Source organism: Pongo abelii, chromosome 3 (assembly GCF_028885655.2).
Source record: "Pongo abelii isolate AG06213 chromosome 3, NHGRI_mPonAbe1-v2.0_pri, whole genome shotgun sequence".
Classification (NCBI taxonomy): Eukaryota; Metazoa; Chordata; class Mammalia; order Primates; family Hominidae; genus Pongo; species Pongo abelii.
The window spans coordinates 131,442,018-131,462,499 of NC_071988.2; the positions used below are offsets into that span (position 1 = coordinate 131,442,018).

General features: G+C 39.9%; 1 protein-coding gene across 2 annotated transcripts; it reads right to left on the reverse strand.

Moving 5' to 3' along the window:
* Window positions 1–491: 491 nt before the first annotated feature.
* On the reverse strand, window positions 492–19,545 carry PLA2G12A (phospholipase A2 group XIIA). Of its 2 annotated transcripts, XR_010139762.1 has the most exons (5): window positions 19,027–19,527; window positions 8,107–8,183; window positions 6,971–7,136; window positions 3,453–3,937; window positions 492–1,535 (listed from the first exon to the last, which is right to left on the reverse strand). XR_010139762.1 is itself a non-coding variant. In XM_054554308.2 (4 exons), exons 1-4 carry the CDS (start codon window positions 19,232–19,234, stop codon window positions 3,819–3,821), a joined length of 570 nt encoding a protein of 189 aa, XP_054410283.1. In that variant the 5' UTR covers window positions 19,235–19,545; the 3' UTR covers window positions 492–3,818. The 2 variants fall into 2 exon arrangements, 1 of the variants encoding a protein (XP_054410283.1); XM_054554308.2 differs by having other exon boundaries at window positions 492–3,937; window positions 19,027–19,545.
* Between the last annotated feature and the right edge of the window lie 937 nt (window positions 19,546–20,482).

Sequence of the window (20,482 nt, forward strand, 5' to 3'; positions counted from 1 at the left end):
TTCAACCAATTCTTGTGCCTTCACTTCCCGAGTGGCTGGGATTACAGGCATGTGCCACCATGCCCAACTAATTTTTGTATTTTTAGTAGAGACAGGGTTTTGCCATGTTGGCCAGGCTGGTCTCGAACTTCTGACTTCGAGTGATCTGTCCGCCTTGGCCTCCTACCGTGCTGGGATTACAGGCCTGAACCACCACGCCCAGCCTCTAACAACTAATTTTAATAAATATTACTGGACTAGTCTACAGGTTCACTGAAAGAAAGGCTACCTGTGAGGACGTGTTTAATTAGCTTTTGCCCTTGTATCTCAATTCTGTCTTCATTACAGCTCTGTGCTCAGTTTCTCCATCTATGAAATAAATACGGCCATATCTGTCCCTGGAAGAACTATGTCAAAAGATTTTAAAGAGACAGGCATCATTTGAAGGCAGTATTATTTTAAAGTATCAATATTACATTTCTTGCAAAGAGCTGCTGAAAGTTAGTTCTTGGTTTTTTTTTTTTTTTTTTGCTCTTTTAATGAGTTTATTCTGTCAATAGGGAAAATACCAACTTTAAAATATAAACATATGCCACAAAATTTTGGGACAAATTTTGAGTTGAAGACGGCAGTACAAACTCATGTTTAGCTTTGTACACACATAAATAATTACAGATGTGTACATATGCATGGATTAATATACATACATATTTCTCAACTCTGCTACAAACAGTGACATCCCAGTAGCAACAAGCACATCTAATGCCCAGATCTTGGTTTCTAAGTATGATTCTCCAACAAGGAACCAGGGCTCTTTGGAGCAGGGGTTGATTCTAGGAATTCTAAGGTTGGGGCAGGGAATATCCAAGATGAACCTGGAGCATCTTGTAGTGCCAGAAAGTAAGGAAGTGCTCAAAAATCAAAAGGATGGGCACATCAAAGGGACATAGTAGCCAACCTGGCAGAACTCCTAATAGCCAAGCTGGACAACTTAAGCAACAAAATAAATAGTGTGTTACCCAAAATACAAAATATACATGAGTCCATACTGATGTAAACAAATTAGGGTGGGAGGGAGAGACAAATTTTCCATATAGAAAAATTCCAAATACTACATATGGATATTCCCACTTCCAGGAGGTTGAATGTAATCTTTCCCACCCACCACCTCCCATGACTGGACTTAATGACTGTTTTCCAAAGAACAGAAGTATGGAAAGGGAAAATAACAGTAATTTTCAGCAGCAAAAAACCAACACACACTACCTTAACCAAGTGTCCAAAGTTAATACACCATCAAACTGATAGCATGTAACTCCTGACATCATGCAGTGAAAAGGACCTTCACCTCTGGTATTCTTCCTAAAAATCTATAACCCCACTCTAATCATGAGGAAAACATCAGACAAACCCAAATTGAGGAATATTCTACAAAACACCTGAACAGTACTCCTCAAAACTGTCAAGGTTATGAAAAAGAAAGACTGTGGAACTATCACAGACCAGAGGCTAATTAGGCATGACGACTAATTCAGTGTGGTATCCTAGATTGGATCCTGGAAAAGAAAAATGACATTAATTAAAAAACTAATACAATCTGAAAAATAAAGTCAAGTTCCGTTAATAGTAATTACCAATGCTGATTACTTAGCTTCTGACAATGCTTCATGGTTAAATAAAAGGTTAACACTGGGGGAACTGGGTGAGTGGTCACAGAAGCTCTCCATGTATCTTTGCAACTTTTCTGTAAATCTAAAATTATCCCAAGTGTTTTTTTTTTTAAATCTGAACATAAAAAACCATTTCTACTGATTTGTGTGTAATTTGTGATCATGAATTATATTTTATAAAGATATTGAGTTTGTCCTTTTGAGAAAGCCAATGCTGCTAACAAAATCTATGAATTCATTATAAGTATAAAGTTACCTGGACAAATATTTCAATAATAAATATTGATAAACCATTTTTTTTTTAAGATAGAGTCTTGCTCTGTTGCTCAGGCTGGAGTGCGGTGGCACGATCTCAGCTCACTGCAACCTCCACCTCCTGGGTTCAAGTGAATCTCCTGCCTCAGCCTCCTGAGTAGCTGAGACTATAAGCATGTGCCACCACGCCTGGCAAATTTTTGTATTTTTAGTAGAGACACTGTTTCGCCATGTTGGCCAGCTGGTCTCAAACTCCTGATCTCAAGTGATCCACCCGCCTCAGCCTCCCAAAATGCTGGGATTATAGGTGTGAGCCACTGTGCCCAGCCGATAAGCATTAATTATTAATAATGGCTTACAAAACTGTACCTTTTATAAAGGTTTGAAATAAAGAATCAATTGAGGGTTCCAAACATTTAAGTGGAAACCCAGTTTGCTCACTTAGCCACAAGGCATACATGTGCCTTGTCTCACTGGAACAGCTGCCACCAATTCAAGTTGGAAGATACTAGGTTCATGGCAATGACATATCTCCAAAGTTAGGAACATGGCCCTTTTTCCAGAACATACTTTTCCTTCTGCCCTGTTCTACCTGTAATGACTTACAAAGAACCGCCTCTCCCTATGCTGTCCTTCTCTGACTTTGGAAGTCAGTTCATCTTAATAACTTTGGCCATGGGTTACCCAAAGGATATATATGGCTTGAGGTCCTGGGCTAGGGAAAGGTTAACAACCAGTAGTCAGCAAAGACCAGTCTAGGAACATAACTGAGCATTCCAAGAGATTGAAAAGTTTTCAACATTCATAGACATCTTCAGAAGCTGTTGAAGTTTTCTTGGATTTGCTCTAAACATATGGTAATAATTTTCAACGTAAATAAGAGATCTATAAAAGGCAGTTATTTATATCTTGCATTTTCCATCCTTTTGGCTCTAATTAAAGGCTTTTTGAAAAGCAGTATCAAGCACAAATTTTAGTAAGACCACAGTTAGTAAAAGGTTAGTCTTTAAAAAATCTACGATAAAGAACAAGTGCTGGGAAATAAATAACAAAACATAACAGCAAATAGTGCCTTGATATATTAGGTTAAATATCTTTTCATTTATCTCATTAAATCCATCTTTTCTCCAACTTGGCAAAGGTTATAGCAAAAGATGACATTTGTCATGTGAGTAGCTCATAAAATGGGAGAGGCTATGCTTCTGAATCGCATTCACATCACCTTTTAGGCATATTACATAATACTTAGCTATCCTGGGGTTGCTCCCTACGAGGTTATCAGCTGATGGTTCCAATTTTACAACTGGAAAAATGGAAACCTTGTCCTTGTAAGTAGTCCTAATAGAAATGTGACTTACTCATATGCTCAACGGGCTACAGAGAAACAACATATTATGTTGTACTTTAATTACATATTATGTGTAATTAAAATAGAAAAAAAAAAGTCCGTTCCTTCTAGGCATAAATGTGTATTTAAAATTTCATAGTAAACAAATACTTGTAAGTGATAATTTCCCCATTTTCCAAATAAGATAATGTTGAACAGACCTTATGATGAATTTCATATTTGATCTCTTTTTTTGGTAAATGTGGTTGTGAAAATTGGGTTATATATTCTTCTTTTCAAAATTCTCCGCTTAACAAGCACTTGTTTTTGATATTGGTCAAGATATTTGGCATACTAAGTAAGGGAGCAATGCTGGGGAAGATACCTGAGAAGACAAGCGTGCCCTCCCCTCACTATCTCCCTTACTTTTTTTGCTTTGAGGTTTTAACATCAAGATATAAATTATTTTAAGGTCTCAAAATAATCCTTTCACAAAAATAAGACAGTTTTATGTTGTAAAAACATTAGTTATTTGTCAAAGGTTATGTTCTTCCGTTTTCATCTGTCACTAGCTGTCAGCATCTCCTTTAAAGATCAGTTTTTTCTTCATAATGACACCTGCATGCGGCTCGTTGGCTGTCCAGATATGGTTTACAACCTAAATGTATAACACTGTCAAACAAGAGCTCCACTGTTGTTTCACATGCTGCAAAATAAGAAAATGGGATTACTGTTGGGCAACTGCATTGCTCTCTTTTCACCTATGTTACACATATATAGCACAGCAACAAGCATATCCCTCGTGAACACTGAAATGTATGCTAGATGAAATCACCAAACTCTCACAACCTGTAGCATATTTACATACACACATATATATCTACAGATTTCCAGTTTTAGTCTCATGCATCTTATTTTTTGTTTGCATTCAACTGTTCAACCCTTTTTTTTTTTTTTTTTTGAGACAGGGTCTCACTCTGACACCCAGAGTGGAGTGTCATGGTGCAGTCATAGCTTATTGCAGTCTCCACATCCTGGGCTAAAGTGATCCTTCCACCTCAGCCTCCTGAGTAGCTGGCATTACCATGGCCAGCTCATTTTTAATTTAAATTTTTTAAATTTAATTTTTAATTTTAAACAGACACACAACACCACACCCAGCTATTTTTTTTTTTTTTTTTTTAGTAGAGATGAGGTCTCACTATGTTGCCCAGGCTGGTCTCAAACTCCTGGACTCAAGCAGTCCTCCTGACTTGTTTTCCCAAAGTGCTGGGATTACAGGCATGGGCCACCATGTTTAAACTAGACAAATAAGTCTTTTAAAATAGCGCTGATTAATCAGTGTTAACTTTCTTTTTATTTGAAAAACATAATCACTAACAGAGTTGTCTGATAATACTCTTAAATTTGCATTTTAAGAAAAAATGTTTTAGGTGCGGAAGAAACAAAGTTTAAAAATTGAAACCTCAAAACATTTCATTACGGCCAATGGCTTCTGAAGACTGATCATACATCAGTTAAGAGGCTTAAAGTAAACGGAATCCAATCTCTTTGACCAATGTCTTAATTTGACTTGGGGATATGGGAGCATATAAATCAAAAGTATTTTTCCCCAGTCAGGTTTATTTTATTTTATTTATTTATTTATTTATTTATTTATTTAATTTATTTATTTTTTTGAGACAAGGTCTCACCTCACTCTGTCACCCAGGCTGGAGTGCAGTGGCATGATCTTGGTTCACTGCAACCTCTGCCTCCTGGGTTCAAGTGATTCTTCCACCTCAGCTTTCTGAGTAACTGGGACTACAGGCGCCTGGCTAATTTTTGTATTTTTTGTTAGAGATGGGGTTTCACCATGTTGGCCAGGCTGCTCTCAAACTCCTGGGCTCAAGTGATCCATCAGCCAAGGCCTCCCAAAGTGCTGGGATTACAGGCGTGAGCCACCGCACCCGGCCCCAGTCAGGTTTTTAAATTTTTTGAAGACTATGAAAAGGTAATTTATTTACTTTTCTTATTCTAAGAAACCTGAAACATCCAGGTGAGATTATCTTAACATGTTACACTTACAGAGATATAGCACAGAGTGGCTTTTAGTTATCCAAATACTTTTTGTTTCAAAATATTCATGTTAAGGAAGAAACTTGTCATTACAAAATCTTAACATTTTCAAAGTTCTCCAAAAGACTGTGCCATTAAGAAACAACCAACCACAGAAGTGGAGAGGCTATGACTATTAAATAGGAGGTTACAAGACGATTGGTTTCACATTCTTCTTAAATCAGAAAACAGGAAATAAATCCATCTATGCTTCAGGTTTACAGCTAGTTTACCTTAGCCAAAAGCTGCAAAGGGATATAGAGGCTGTGAATTCAAGATTACCTGCAGCAGAGATTTCTTCCTTGACATGAATTATTAGGATATTAAAATCAGGGCTATAATATGAGACTATTTGGAGAATACTGTATAATAGACAGAACACAGATTTTAAAGTCAGGCTAAATGCTCACTTGGGGCAAGTTACTGTTTTCTGAACCTTCGTTTCCTTCCTTGAAAAATGGGGATAACACTACCTACCTCTTTAGGTTTTTGCTGGCATCAAATGAAAACATGAATAAAATATCTAGCACAGTATCTTATGATAAGTGCTTAAAATGTTATTTTCCTTTCCTGCCTTGCCTCTTCTGATTTCAGTGTATGATATGTTCTTTGACTTGACAGTAGAGAAATCTTATAACTACCAGTATTTGAATGGTGATTTATTTGTATTTCCACAAATACTTCATTTCATCCTTATGACAACTCTATGAGGTGAGTATCAGCATTCTTTTAAAAATGACACCAAAGGGCCCTTTCCCTTTGCTAGTTTGGCTTTCTATCTCTTCACCAAAATATCTCATGGCAGTAAGTACAACTATATGCTAAGTCCCGTGAGTCCTCCTAGTAAATCACTGAACCTGGGGGTCATCTGGGGACCTTCCCAACAGAAACAGATAAGATAAGTCTTCTAGAAATTCCTACTCCAAATCCAGTGTGCTATACTCTTAAATTCACTGGTGGTATGGTCTGAATGTTTGTGTCTCTCCAGAATTCATGTTGAAATCCTAACCTCCAAAGTGATGAAATCAGGTGAGGCCTTTGGAGGTGTCTAAGTTCCAAAGGATGGTAAATGTGATCAGTGCTCTTATAAAAGTGGCCCCAGAGAGCTATCTAGTCCTCTCCACTAAGTGAAGACACAGTTAGAAGACACAGTTAGAAGGCATCTGCTACAAACTAGAAAATGAGTCCTCATCAGACACCAAATCTGCTAGTGCCTTGATCTTGGACTTCCCAGCCTCCAGAACTGTAGGAAATAACTTTCTGTTGTCTATAAGCCACCCAGTCTATGGTAGCAGTCCAGACGGACTAAGACAACTGGAATCAGAGTTTCAAACTTTAGCTACTTTAGGTTCTTACATGATGACTGGAGATATATTTCAGGGCACAAGGTAGATGAATTCTTCTCTCTCTCAGCCTTAGACACCCCTACTCGCCCAAGGTTTCCTAATGCTTTTTGCTTCTGTGACTATAAATCATTTTAGATTACAAAATCATCAGCTCCTCACCTTAGAAAATTGAAGTCTGTGTCACAATAGATAATATATGTGAAAGATTTCTATTGGTAAATCCTATACTAAAACATAGAGCATTTGATAAAACTTTAAAAAATACACTTATCCCCAAGCCACCAGATCATCCTTACCCTGAACATGCTGAGTTAGTCCTAGTGTTTTCTGTACATCTCGGCAGATCTTGGAGAGGCAATACTGGAATTCCTCATCACAGTCATTCTTGCTTTTGCCACAGGTCTCATAGCACCTGTCGTGTTGGTTGCAACACTTTGTCAGGGAAGGGATACCAATGTTAAGCTGCAAAAGGTATTTGGATGGATTACTGTCAAAGAAATGCAAAACTCCTCTGAAGTACCGCATTCAAATAGACTAAATAGGTATAAATGATAATGACTGCTGTATAGATAGTTCCAAAATCCATTTCTGCCTACAAATATTTTCTGTGTTATAAATCTCCCCATTACACTTACCCACACCCACCCATGTTACTCTCTCAGCCATGCCTCACTGCTCCCTATTCTGCAGCGTTAGAACACTCACAGTTACCTGTCAGTAACAAAATTTCCATTTGTCCAACACAAAACATAAGTTTTAAAAAAAGAAAGATGAGGCTAAGTCCATTAAAGATTCTCCAGGGGCTAGGCAAGTATGATTTTTGGATACTCAAAGTGTTTGTGGCCTCTCCTTCCAAATAAAATTTACTTTACGTGAAATATCACAGAAAACTTTCCTACAACTCAAATTTTGTTTTTTGTTTTTTAATCTTTAAATATTTCTCCATTCCCCAAAGATACTATTACTCTGAATCTATAACTTCAATTATTTTAAATAACTTTATACACAAAATCCTTGTGTCTAGGAATCATTCTCATAAACATTTTTTTCCCATAATACCTGGCTTAGATCCAGTCTCTCCTACAACAACCACACAGCTATCCCACTTAGCCTTGTTTTAATGTAGAAAACATGATTTATCTATACTTTTTCCCTCTAAGTAGTAGTACTTCTGTACTCCAAAGTTTTCAACTATGTATGTGATATTAGGAAATATCATTTAAATAGTATGAACATTTATAAGATTTATAAAAAGTAAAACAATTTTACTTCATTTACTTTTGTTTTGCCAAAAAGAATCTAATAAACCTGATCACTCTTACACCCAGCTAAATTATTTGTGAATCTAAGAACATGCTGATAGTCTTATATCACCAAAAGTATTACATGATTTACCAGTTACAAAACTTATCAAATAAAAGACAATATTTACATGAACACCAAACAGTGGAGAGCCACATCCATTCGGGGGGGAGGGTTTATAACCATAACGTGGGAAAGGCTTAGATCCTATAAAATATAAATGGTATCATAATTAATTTTCAAATATGATAAAAGTAAAATACATACTCAAAAAGGTCAATATGCTACATTAGCCTTAGAAATATTTAATATTTACTTGGATGCTAACATTAAGTGCATATGTCTTTATTCTGATGAGCATTAAGAATGCTAATTAGACTTTTTATTTCTCCTGTGGTGAGGAATATATACAAATGTGCACATATATACATATACACATATGTAGCAATTCATAAAATGTAATTATTTGTAAGCCTATGCTGTACGAAATATACAAAAGCTTCTCCTGGACTTCTGGAGATTTCAGAGGTCACTTGCCAGATAGGGTTCCTATGTATGAAAGATAAATCCACCCCGTTTTACTGTACATTCTAACACTTTGTTTTTTAGAGCTAAGACAGTATCTTCCCAACCTTCCACAAATGCTTCATTGCATACAAACCTCAGTAACCATTAATCAACCAGTTTACTTGGGCAAAGCCTAAGGCTAAGGAAGACAAGGTCATCTGATGATCATTCAATAACCTTAGTACTACAAGACATTACAGGACCACGCATTCTGCCTGCTGCCCTCCTACCCAGTCAACCATTCCACAAATATACTCCTTTGCCATCTAAGGAAAAGGTTAGGAGGGATACTTGGTGAACTATGGTACTCCAGAAGTACTGTAGTTCTAATGAAGTACTTCTAAAGAACAGAAGACTTGGAAGGCTAATGTTCCCCAGTAGCATCAAGGGTTCAGTAACAAGGAAAAAGATGACATTATCATAGCAATCTTAAATTTTGGAAGGTACTTCAGAAACATCTCACCTCATTTAATACAGGTTTACCTCAGCGATATTGCAGGTTCAGTCCCAGATCATCACAATAAAGCCAATATAACAATGAAGTGAGTCACATAAATTTTTTTGGTTTTCCAGTGCACATAAAGGTTTTGTTTACACTATTCTGTAGTCTATTAAGCGCTCAATAACACTGTCTAAAAAAACCAATGTACAGACCTTAATTTAAAAATACTTTATTGCTAAAAAATGCTGACACAGATACTAAGTGAGCACATGCTGTGGGAAATATGGCACCAACAGACTTGCTCAATGCAGGGTTGCCGCTAACCTTCGATTTGTTAAAAAACAAACAAGCAAAAAAACCCCCACAATTATTTGTGAAGTGCATTAAAGCAAAACACATTAAAATGAAGTATGCTTGTATAGAAATCACTTCAACCTACCAGTCACCTACTGTCTCTTTGAATGTTTCCCACAACCCTCCTACATCAAGAAATAACCTATTCTACTGTGAAATGACATCAATTGTTAAGACATTCTTCTGCCTTCTTTTAAGTTCTACCTATAAACAATCCTTTGCCCCTTGGGGAAACAGAAAAATAAGCCAACTCCCTATTTTACACAATAATCCTTTCAAATATTTGGGGCTACAATTTATCTTGCCTTCTAAAAAGAGATATTCCCAGGTATTTTACCCTAAGACATGGCAGTTTCCAAATACAACCCCACAGTTGGATACATAGGAGTGACACAAAGTATTCCACCAATTTTCATTTAACATTTATTGGTAGATTTTATAAAGACAAGGTTACCCTCCAAAAGTAAATTGAGGGTAAAAAAGCAACTCTTTCGGTAATCAGCCATCAAAATAAGTAACCCCTCAAAGTAATAACTGAAAAATGGTTTCGGCTGGGCATGGTGGCTCACGCCTGTAATCCCAGCACTTTGGGAGGTTGAGGTGGTAAAACTGCCTGAGCCCAGGTTTTTGAGACCAGTCTGGGCAACATGATGAAACTCTTGTCTGCATTAAAAAAAAAAAAAAAAAAAAAAAAAAAATATATATATATATATATATATATATATGAATCTTAAAAAAAAAAAAAAAGAAAGAGAAAAAAATAAACGGTTTCAGTGACTTGCTCAGAAGTTCCATGCTCAACTAAGGTCACCATACATAGCCTCAAGAGAGTAGTATAACCTCATGAAGATATAAAGCTATAGCCTGGACCGGGAGCAGTGGCTCACACCTGTAATCCGAGCACTTTGGGAGGCTGAGGCAGGTGGATCACCTGAGGTCGGGAGTTCAACACCAGCCTGACCAACATGGCGAAACCCCATCTCTACTAAATATACAAAATTAGCTGGGCAATGTGGTGGCACATGCCTGTAATCCCAGCTACTCGGGAGGCTGAGGCAGGTGAATCGCTTGAACCTAGGAGGCGGAGGTTGTGGTGAGCCGAGATTGCGCCATTGCACTCCAGCCTGGGCAACAAGAGTGAAACTCTGTCTCAAAAAACAATAACAACAACAAATAAAACAAAACCTATAGCCTGCTCTAAAGGAAAAATGTATACAAAAAGGAATGGTTAACATGAGTCTAGAAAAGGGAAGACCAATGATAGCACTTCGTCTTGTTTCTCCAGCCCTGTCCATAAGGAAGGGTTGTTTCTGGACCCTTGGAAGATGAGGGTAGATGACTCAGGCTATCACAGATGAGTCACCGTGATCCTTCAACTCTCATCTCCTACTTTTAGTCCTTCATTCTTTTTTTTTTTTTTTTTGAGATGGAGTCTCGCTTTGCCTCCCAGCAAGCTGGAGTGCAGTGGCGCAATCTTGGCTCATCGCAACCTCTGCCTCCTGGGTTCAAGTGATTCTCTTGCCTCAGCTTCCCCAGTAGGTGGAATTACAGGAGTGTGCCACCAGGCCTGGCTAATTTTTGTATTTTTAGTAGAGAGGGGGCTTCACCAGGTTGGCCAGGCTGGTCTCAAACTCCTGACCTCGTGATCCGCCCGCCTCAGCCTCCCAAAGTGTTGGGATTACAGGCGTGAGCCACCGTGCCCGGCCCAGTCCTTCATTCCTAAGAAAACAGTTAATGACTTGGCTTCCTACTTACAAGGGCCTACACAGGAAGGTCCAGTGGGCATCTCAAACTTAAGCTGTCCCTCCTTTCACCCCAAATTTGCTCCATTCACAGTTCCCTGTTTTCAGTTAACAGTAACTCTGTCCTTCCAGATGCTCAGAGCAAAAATGTCAGCCATTTTTGCATATGTTCTTAACGTTCTTATACCCCACATTCAATCCAACAGTATATCCTGTTGACTCTACCTTCAAAATATTCAGAATCTAATCACTTCTTACCACCTCCACTACTACCAATCCTGCTCCAAGCCACAATGGATTATTGCTATAAACTCCTAACTATTTGCCCTACTTTGGTTCCCCTGCTCCACACCAACCCCCATAATCCAGTCTCAACACTAAGCACAAATGATCGTATTAAAATATGTTAGATCAAGTCTTCTTCTGCTCAGAGACCCTCTAATGGCTTCTCATCTTATTCAGAACAAAAGCCAAAGTCTATAAAGCCTATGAAACCCTGTGTAACCTGGTCTTCCCATGATTTCTCTGACCTCATCCTCTTCCTAGTCTCTCTCTTCCTTTCTTCCTCAACCTATTCCTCTTTGCTGTTCCACAGACACTGCAGGTCTGCTCCTGTCCCGGGGCCTTTGAACCTGCTCTTCCTGTATGTGGATGCTCTTTCTCCTGACACTAGTTTCTCCTTTACTGCTATGGTTTGAACGTTTGCATCACCCCAAAATTCATGTTGAAACCTAATCACCAATGTGATGGTATTAGAAGGTGGGACTATTGGAGGTGATTAGGTCATGTGGACAGATCTCTCATGAATGGAATTTGTGCCCTATAAAAGTGGCCCTAAAGAGCTGCCCTGCCCCATCCATCACCATGTGAGGACACAGCTAGAAGGTACCATCTATGAACAAGGAAGTGGACTCTTACCAGACACTGAATCTGCCAAATGCTCGATCTTGGACTTCACAGCCTCCAGAACTGAGGAATAAATTTCTGTTGTTTATAAGCCACCCAGTTTAAGGCATTTTGTTACAGCAGCCTGAACAGACTAAGACATTCACCTTCTCAGCAAGTCTTCCCTGACCACACTATTTGCAGCACATATAACCTTCTAACATACTATATCACTAATCTACTTATTATGTCTCCCCATCCTAAAATGTAAACTCCTCGAAAGCAGACATTTTTGTGTTTTGAATTCCTAATGCCTAGAACAGTGCCTGGAATAACTTTGTGATGAATTTCTGCAATAAGTATGTGATGAATTAATGAACAGAAGACTTGGAAGGCTAATTTACATGGCGGTTGGAATATTCATTATAAATGGAGATTATCCGTTAAGAAACCCTGCTGTTTGCCCTAGAGTCTCTTTTGTGCTTGGTGAGCATTCATCAGCCTCCAAAGACTGATCACTTCTAGCTTGTCACATCTCTTTAAAATACGGCACCTCAGACTGAACACTGTAGGGTAAGATGGGCTTTTTAACCTTTTGTGCTGAATAAAGTACTTGTATTAAAACAGCCTAACATAGTATGTTTCAGCTGTGCCTCACTGCTAACATAGACAGTAGTTAAAAAAAAAAAAATCATCAGTTCTTTCTAAAATGGACTTTTTAATACCTACTGCTAGAGGCTTAGCACTTCTGCAATTTAATTTTGAGCCCAAATATAAGATTGTACATAAGATTCAATCTTGTTAGTTTCAGTCCACCATTCTCGACTGCTGAGCAGTTTTTAAATCTAGAGCTATTCACCCAGTGTTGCCTGTTGCTCCCAGATATTCACAAACTTAAGATGCAGATATTAATCAGGACAGAGGTCCACTACAGATGAGTCCTCTCTCCAAGCAGCCGTGAAGTCATCAAATAGTAACCAGTTTTTCTCATGGGAGTATCATGAGAAACTATACATTTATCTATAGTTTTCTTTGCCCTAACACACTATAAATCTCTTCACAGAAAAGGAGGCTGGATCAGCATTTAATTCTTGGGAAGCCCATTCTAGTTCCTCAAGCTTCATCATGAAACTCTCTTTCGTCAGGGGTTTTGACAATCAACTGTTCAAAATGTTTAGAAACATATCTAGAGATACACACTAATAGGTCAAGTTGTTAATCTGAAAAAAGTACAATAAATACACCAGAGAGTGTTCAAAAAGTCTGGAAACAGGAATAATAGTGTATTTACAATATATATTGTTCAGGTTAACAACTGGACTGTTTTAAATTTAGAAGTATATCATCTAAAAAAGTGTCTAGTGGTTAATGAAAAACATATTGAGTGTGTCATTTGAAAATAAAACATAATGTTTATCCTATGTTTCCAACTTTTTAGACAACTTGTACATTCTCCCTCCCTCCCATCTGCCAGTCTAGAGATTTCTGGCACCTCACACCCTTTTCCATGAGAAGCAAAGATTACCACTCTCAGACAACCGATATGGGCCTACCGCTTTAAAGACATGTGTCTCAATTGTCTTTGTTTGTTTGTTTGTTTGTTTCTGAGACTGAGTTTTGCTCTTGTTGCCCAGGCTGGAGTGCAATGGCGTGATCTCAGCTCACTGCAACCTCTGCCTCCTGGGTTCAAGCAATTCTTCTGCCTCAGCCTCCCAAGCAGCTGGGATTACAGGCATGTGCCACCATGCCTGGCTAATCTTGTATTTTTAGTAGAGACGGAGTTTCTCCATGTTGGTTAGGCTGGTCTTGAACTCCTGACAGGTGATCCGCCTGCCTCGGTCTCCCAAAGTGCTGGGATTACAAGCGTGAGCCACCGTGCCTGGCCTACTTTTTTTTTTTTTAATCAGAAAGATACTTCCCTCAATGTACATACAACAGCAGTACTTCTATTTTTCCTTCCCTTTGTATTTTATCTAAATCCATAGACTCTGATTTCAAATCTATAAAAACATTCCTGATGCTGATGATGTGTGTAATGACAGTGATACATATATATGTGTATGCATGCGTGTACATATATAGACATTTTCTCATAAGAGATAATTACCTTTGAATGGGAGAACGATCAGATACAAATGAAGTCAGAAAAACTAAAAACATGCCCACCATAGGAGAATAAAGAGGAACAGAGATAGTACAGAGAAGGTCAATCGGCAAAAATGAGAATGGAGGTACGAGGAAGTAGGAGGCTGCTGTGTCAAACAGGGCTAGTGGTTATAACTGTCTTAAGAAGAAAAGTTGATAAAAATCAAGTAATAAAGAGCCAACATCTACTGTACATGAAAAACTGGATAATAACACCATGAAATAAATGCTGGTAAAAAGTTTGGCTCCCCAGTGTAAATGGCAAAAGGGGCATATGTGTATGGTTCTTTAGTTTCTTTCAAGGCAAACTCCTAATGTCATTTCCTCAGAGAGGCCTTCCCTGCTTACCCCATCTAAAATAGCACCCCCCTGTCTTTCTAGCATTTATTGACCTAATTAACATTAACATTAGTCAGCTTCTATGAAGAAAGGACTTAGTCTTGCTCACCTAGAAGATATTTAGCACACAGTGGGCACCCAATAAATTACCAGATTAAAAAAATGGGAAACATTCTTTGATGAAATTAAAATAATTCTTTATCCACAGCAAAAAACTGAAAACTTGGAAGTAACTAGTTTCCTGAGAAATTCTAAAGTATTTTGAAGTTCTAAATTCACCTTTAAATTAAAATAGTTATTTATGAACAAGGCAAGTTATACAGACAGTTCTTTAATAGAGGTTAAGTTGATTCAGACACCAATGTTACAAATGTATTAATATTTTAAATTTTGTTATAGTTTTATAAATGGCTAAGCATTTTAAACATCAGCATTTCTACTGGTGCCAGTTTTTACAAATAAAGCAAAAACTCAATAATGGAAGAAATAAAATCAGAGTAACATCAAAACACCATGATGTGTTGGGGCCATTGTCCTCTAAAATTTGTAAGCGGATACAAACCAAATCCACTGTGTACAACTGCATGGAAAGACTATTCATTAATTTCCATTTTTGACTTAAGCAATAGTTCCTTCTCTTGATTGTTTATCATTTGTATGGACTGCTGAAATCTAAAGATTTTCATAGACTGAGACAAAGTAGATTCTTTTCCATGTATTTCTTCTAAATTTGATGCAAATACTTCCAAATAGACCAACTGTTTTCACCTGACAGAATATGAAGCAGATGACAAGCACAAGAAGTAGTCTGCTGGGTCACACAAAGGTCTCACGGCAGAGTTTTGTAAGATTCCAACCTGCACTCCCAAACACTTGAGACTTTAAGTATTCATGATCATTAATCTCCAAAAGGTCCTTATATTACTTTATTTTTCTAGTCTGTTCACTTTCCTATTTTCCTCAAATCTCCAACATCCCCATTCCCCATCTTCTCTGTCAGCTGATGACCTGGATTCCTACTTTACTGAGAAAAGCAGGCAATCAGGAGAACTTGAACATCCACCCACTTAACCAGCATCAGTGCTCATATCCTCTACCTGTGTTCCTATTAACAGGGCTATGCTATATGCTCTTGGCCAAACTCTCTAAGTATGTACTAGAAACCACCCCCTCTCACTTACCCAAGGCTATGACTCCAACAATTCTCTCCCTCGTCAGTATTTCTACTCTCCAGTGAACCATTCTCAAAAGCATACAAATGTGTTATTATTTTTCCTAATGCCTGAAAACTGTTCTTTCCACGGTCTTCCCCATTTCAGTTAATGGTAATTCTATCCTTCCAGTTGTTCAGGCCAAAAACTGTGGTATCATTTTTGACTTAACTCATACCTAACTTCCAAGCCATCAGCAAATCTTTTAGGTCCTTCCTTCAAAATATATCCAAAATCCAACTACTTCTCATTACCTCTGTTGCTACCAACCTGAGCAAAATCACCCGTCTTTTGTCTGGACTCCTGCATGCGTCACCCTGCTTCCATTTTTACTCCCCCCTCCCTTGACCCCTTCTGTTCTCAGCACAACAGCCAGAGGGATCCTAGAAAACATATATCACTGAATTAATTAACGACTTATTCATCGTTCTAAAAACATTTGCAAGCCAGTTTTGTGTTCTGTTTTTCAAAGGAAATCGAAAAGTTTTCTTCCTTAAATCTTCCTTGCTGTCAGGGAGAAAAAAGTTGAAGAAAATAACGGATCATCAAATTTATTTCCCTAAATACTTAACTCTCAATAAGGCCTTTTTCCTACCCAAGAGAGGATGGCCAAAACTAAGGGAGCAAGTCTCCATAATGCCAGTCCCTCAGGTAAAGCAAGGACATGTGCCCTTTATTTGACCAACCTCTCCCTACCATTAACTCACTCTTTTTTTTTTTTTTTTTTAAGCTCTCTTGATCTCTTTCTTGCAACTAAAAACACCCCTTAATCACCATGTTTCTCCAGATTTGGGATTGTTCTGTTTGGTTCTGATTTGGTCATCTGAATTCCAAAATATAGGAAAGGTTGAATCATTCTTCCAGAGAGACTGCTTGAGTAACAGCAATTTTATTATTATTATTATTTTTGAGACAGAGTCTCGCTCTGTCACCCAGGCTGGAGGCATGGTCTTGGCTCACTGCAACCTCCGCCTCCCAGGTTCAAGCTAGTCTCCTACCTCAGCCTCCCAAGTAGCTGGGACTACAGGTGTGCACCACCATGCCCAGCTAATTTTTGTATTTTTAGTAGAGACGGGGTTTCACCATGTTGGCCAGGCTGGGCTCGAACTCCTGAGCTCAACTGATCCGCCCACCTCAGCCTCCCAAAGTGCTGGGATTACAGGCATGAGCCACCACGCCCTGCCTAATTTTTTTTTTTTTTCATTGAGATCCAATTATCTATCAGTATGGTGACTTGGACTTGAAACCACATGTCCGTTAAACGTAGAGTACTTACTAAGACAAAAAAATTTTTTTCACTGAGGCATATAACATTTCTTAAATTCTCAAATTCCTTTGTGTTTTTTGTGCCAGAGACCTTCCTCTAAACTCCAAATAGTACATTTTGAGAAGCCTGTAGAAGATGAAAAAGATTAAAAAGAAAGATTAAGCCAGGTGTAGTGGGGGCATGGCCTATAGTCCTAGCTATTTGGGAAGCTGAGGCAGGAGAATTGCTTGAGCCCAGGAGTTGGAGGCTGCAGGGAGCAATGATCACACCACTGCACTCTAGCCTGGGCACAGAGGGAGACCTTGCCTCAAAAATATTAACAAAAAATAAAATATAAAGATTAAAACAGTATTTTAACAAGGCTGGTATTCATTCAACTTCAGGGATGTTTTAAATGTAAATAAACTCTAGAACCCTAGACTAATAAATTTATGAAGACGACTCCTTCCAAGTCTTCCCTATCTCTGTAAATGGCAACCGTTTCCTTCCTTTGGCTCAGGGCAAAACCTTCAGAGCCATCCTTGACTGGCCTTTCTCCTCAGGTCCATTGCACTTGCTATTCCCTCTGCCTGGAATGCTGTTTCTCCAAATAACTACATTCCCTCCCCTTACCACGTGCAGATTTCTTCTCAAATATTCTTTCATCAGTGAGGCCTTTGCTGAACAACCCATTTAGAAGAGTAAATTGCCTCCAACATGGCCCCTCGTCTGCCCTGATCAGACTCCACACTTCCCCTAATTTTACTTATTTACTAGTTTACTGCCCATCTCTCCCTCACCAGAACTCAAGCTCCACGAACAGAGATTTTTGTCTGTTTTATTAACTGCTGAATCTCAAATTAGAACAACATCTGAAGCACAGTTGGGACTCAAATATTTGTATAATGAATAGGAATGACTAAGTAAAACTGTAACATTTGCTTTAGGAAAGGCAACTATTTGATCCTTAAATTATGCACTTAATCCTCCGAACAAGTTCTACAAGAATAAAAACATCTTTATGAAGCATACGTTTAGGTGGTAACGTTTAGGCACATATTTAAGAAGCAATGCAACATGTCTCAGCACCTGTTCAGTGCTTTAAAGTGTACAAGATACAGTTCATCCTTTACTTCTATTAACATAAAACTAGAAATTATCTTGAAACTTGCAGGCAGCAGGTGGCATCACAGGTTTACATGATACCAGCTCCTTTTAAGTTCACCTATACAATCAGGTTCCAACAATGAAGTCACTGGATCCCCTATTATTTTCCGCTGCCAGCATAATGAGACTCTAACCTTGGCTAATCTTATTGGAAACATGATCTCCCAAGTGCTCTCTTAACATTTTCAATTTCCAAACAAAAGTCCAATATTTTTCTGACCTATTAAAATATTTAAGCACTCAAAAATGTGCTACAAAAGAACCATCTCTGCCTGAAATACTGAGTTGATTAGTACTCATACTGCCGCCAAACAAGTTCTCAGGTTCAAAGAGAAAGTTCAAAAACTATTAAAAGAGTAAATGAAAATAACTGTATTAACGTTAACCAACAACGAGGAGGAGGTGGGTCACTGATATCTACGGAAAGAAGAGTTATCGGAACACTTTCTCAACACTCGAGTACACCAAAAGTCTGTACAAAGGTCGCAAGTTATTGTCTATGGGTTTGCAGAAAAAAAACCATTTAATATCAATTATAGAGAAAGTTAATACGGCATGGTTTTTAAATTCTCAGTTTGCTTCGCATGTTCATCCAATTTACAGAAGCAAAAATGAGCTAAAATCAGTCTGTTCCACTCTATTCCCATGATTCCTACGTCAGTAAGTTCTTGGGCAACTTGGTGCAATTGAGGGGGGAAAAGGTAATTCAGAAGCAATGCAAATGGGACGGAGTACACTCAGGTGACCTCTCGCATTCTAACAATGGTGGTGAGAACTTGTACCCAGCTTGCTCAATCACTAGAACGGCAAGATTCTAGCAGTGGTTAAGTTTTTCCACAGCCGAAGGACACCGTCAAGGTCTGCCTTGCATCTGTCACTCACACCTCCAGGATCTCCGTCAACCCAATCCCCCGAAAGCACGAGCCCTCGCTGGGCCCGGGTGCCCCCTCACCGTCACTGCATTTATACTGGCAGAGACCGTCCTCGCCTCCCAGGAGGTCCAAGGCGGCGTTCAGGTACGTGTCTATCTTATGAACGCCGTTCCGGATGGTCTTCAGGGTGGCCCTCCAGTCGGTGGTCTGGGCCTGCTCCTGGCACCTGACAACAGCGGCCATGAGGAGGAGCAGGAGGGTGAGCGCGGCGCGCGAGAGCAGGGCCATGCGCGCAGCGCCGGGCTCTACGGGTCCCCGAACCGCGGCGGGGGGCGCGTCCCCACAGAGTCCCCGGGACGCGCTAGGCAGCGGCGCGGGCCCCGGGCTTGGCAGCCGCCAGCTCCATATCCACGCCTCCCTCCCGGCTGGCAGGCAGGGCCTCGCTGGCTTTACGTGAACCGCCTCCGGCAGGCAGCGCCGTCGCGGGGACGTGCCCGCTCACCTGGACCAGCGCGCCCGCTCACCTGGGCTAGCGACCGTCCCCTGTGCGCCTGCGCCGGAGCACGGCGCGTCAGCGGCGCACGGGAGGGGCGGGACGCGCAAGGGGTGGGGCGGGGGCGGGGTTGGCGGGGCGGGGAACCGGGGGAGGGGCGCGCGGGGCGGGAAACGGGGGCGGGGCCTCCATGCCCACGTGGTCTCCGCGGCGCCCTCCGAAGGCCCTTGGTCCTGGTTCACGAGAGAACCTTGAAAAGTACCCAGGCCTGAGCCCCTTTTCTAGGGAGCCTGATTACGTTGTCTCAGGTGGCAGTGGGCGTCGGTATTTTTTAAGAAAGCTCTCCGGGCTGTTAACCGTGAAGCGAGAGTGCAGAGCTAACCCCGGTGGCCTAACCTGACCAGTCGGGGCTCAGCACAGTAGCCCCGAGAGACAAGCTTTACTGGGTGTGGACAACATCGGAGAAAATAACCCCTGTGTCCCCTCGCAGAGAGCGCTGCTAGAGGTCCAGCTGAGTTTCCGGCTTGAAGACGTGGTTCCACTGGCAATGTGGGCAGAGTCCGGCTCTCAGCTCGCAGAGCAGGGCTTTTCCTCCTTGCGTCCTCTCCCGGTCCTCTAGATCTGCTGTGGCCGCGGTTGGGGGAGCAGGATCTGGAAGATGCCAACCCATGCCTTGGCGGTGCCTGACTCTAATCAGGACGAGCCAAATGCTAGTTTAGACTTTCCGGAAAAAGAAAATGGTCCAACAGTAAAAATCATAAAATTCTCCCCTGGTAAGGAAGAAACAGTAGTGTAAACTTAAATACAGTAAAAAATAAAATAAATCTTAAGGAAGTCATTGTTTTCCTACTCAAGGGATTTTGTAACTTGATAGTTACAGTGACGTTTGTTTCTCTGTACCTACCGCCCTGCCCCCAGCATTGTGCGGGATCCAATAAATAACTATTGCAGTAGTACTTTGTATCAGTTATAAATATCTGGTTATCTTAGTATCACAGCGGTTTCCAAGAATTTTACAGTAAGATCCAGAGCAATGTTGAAAG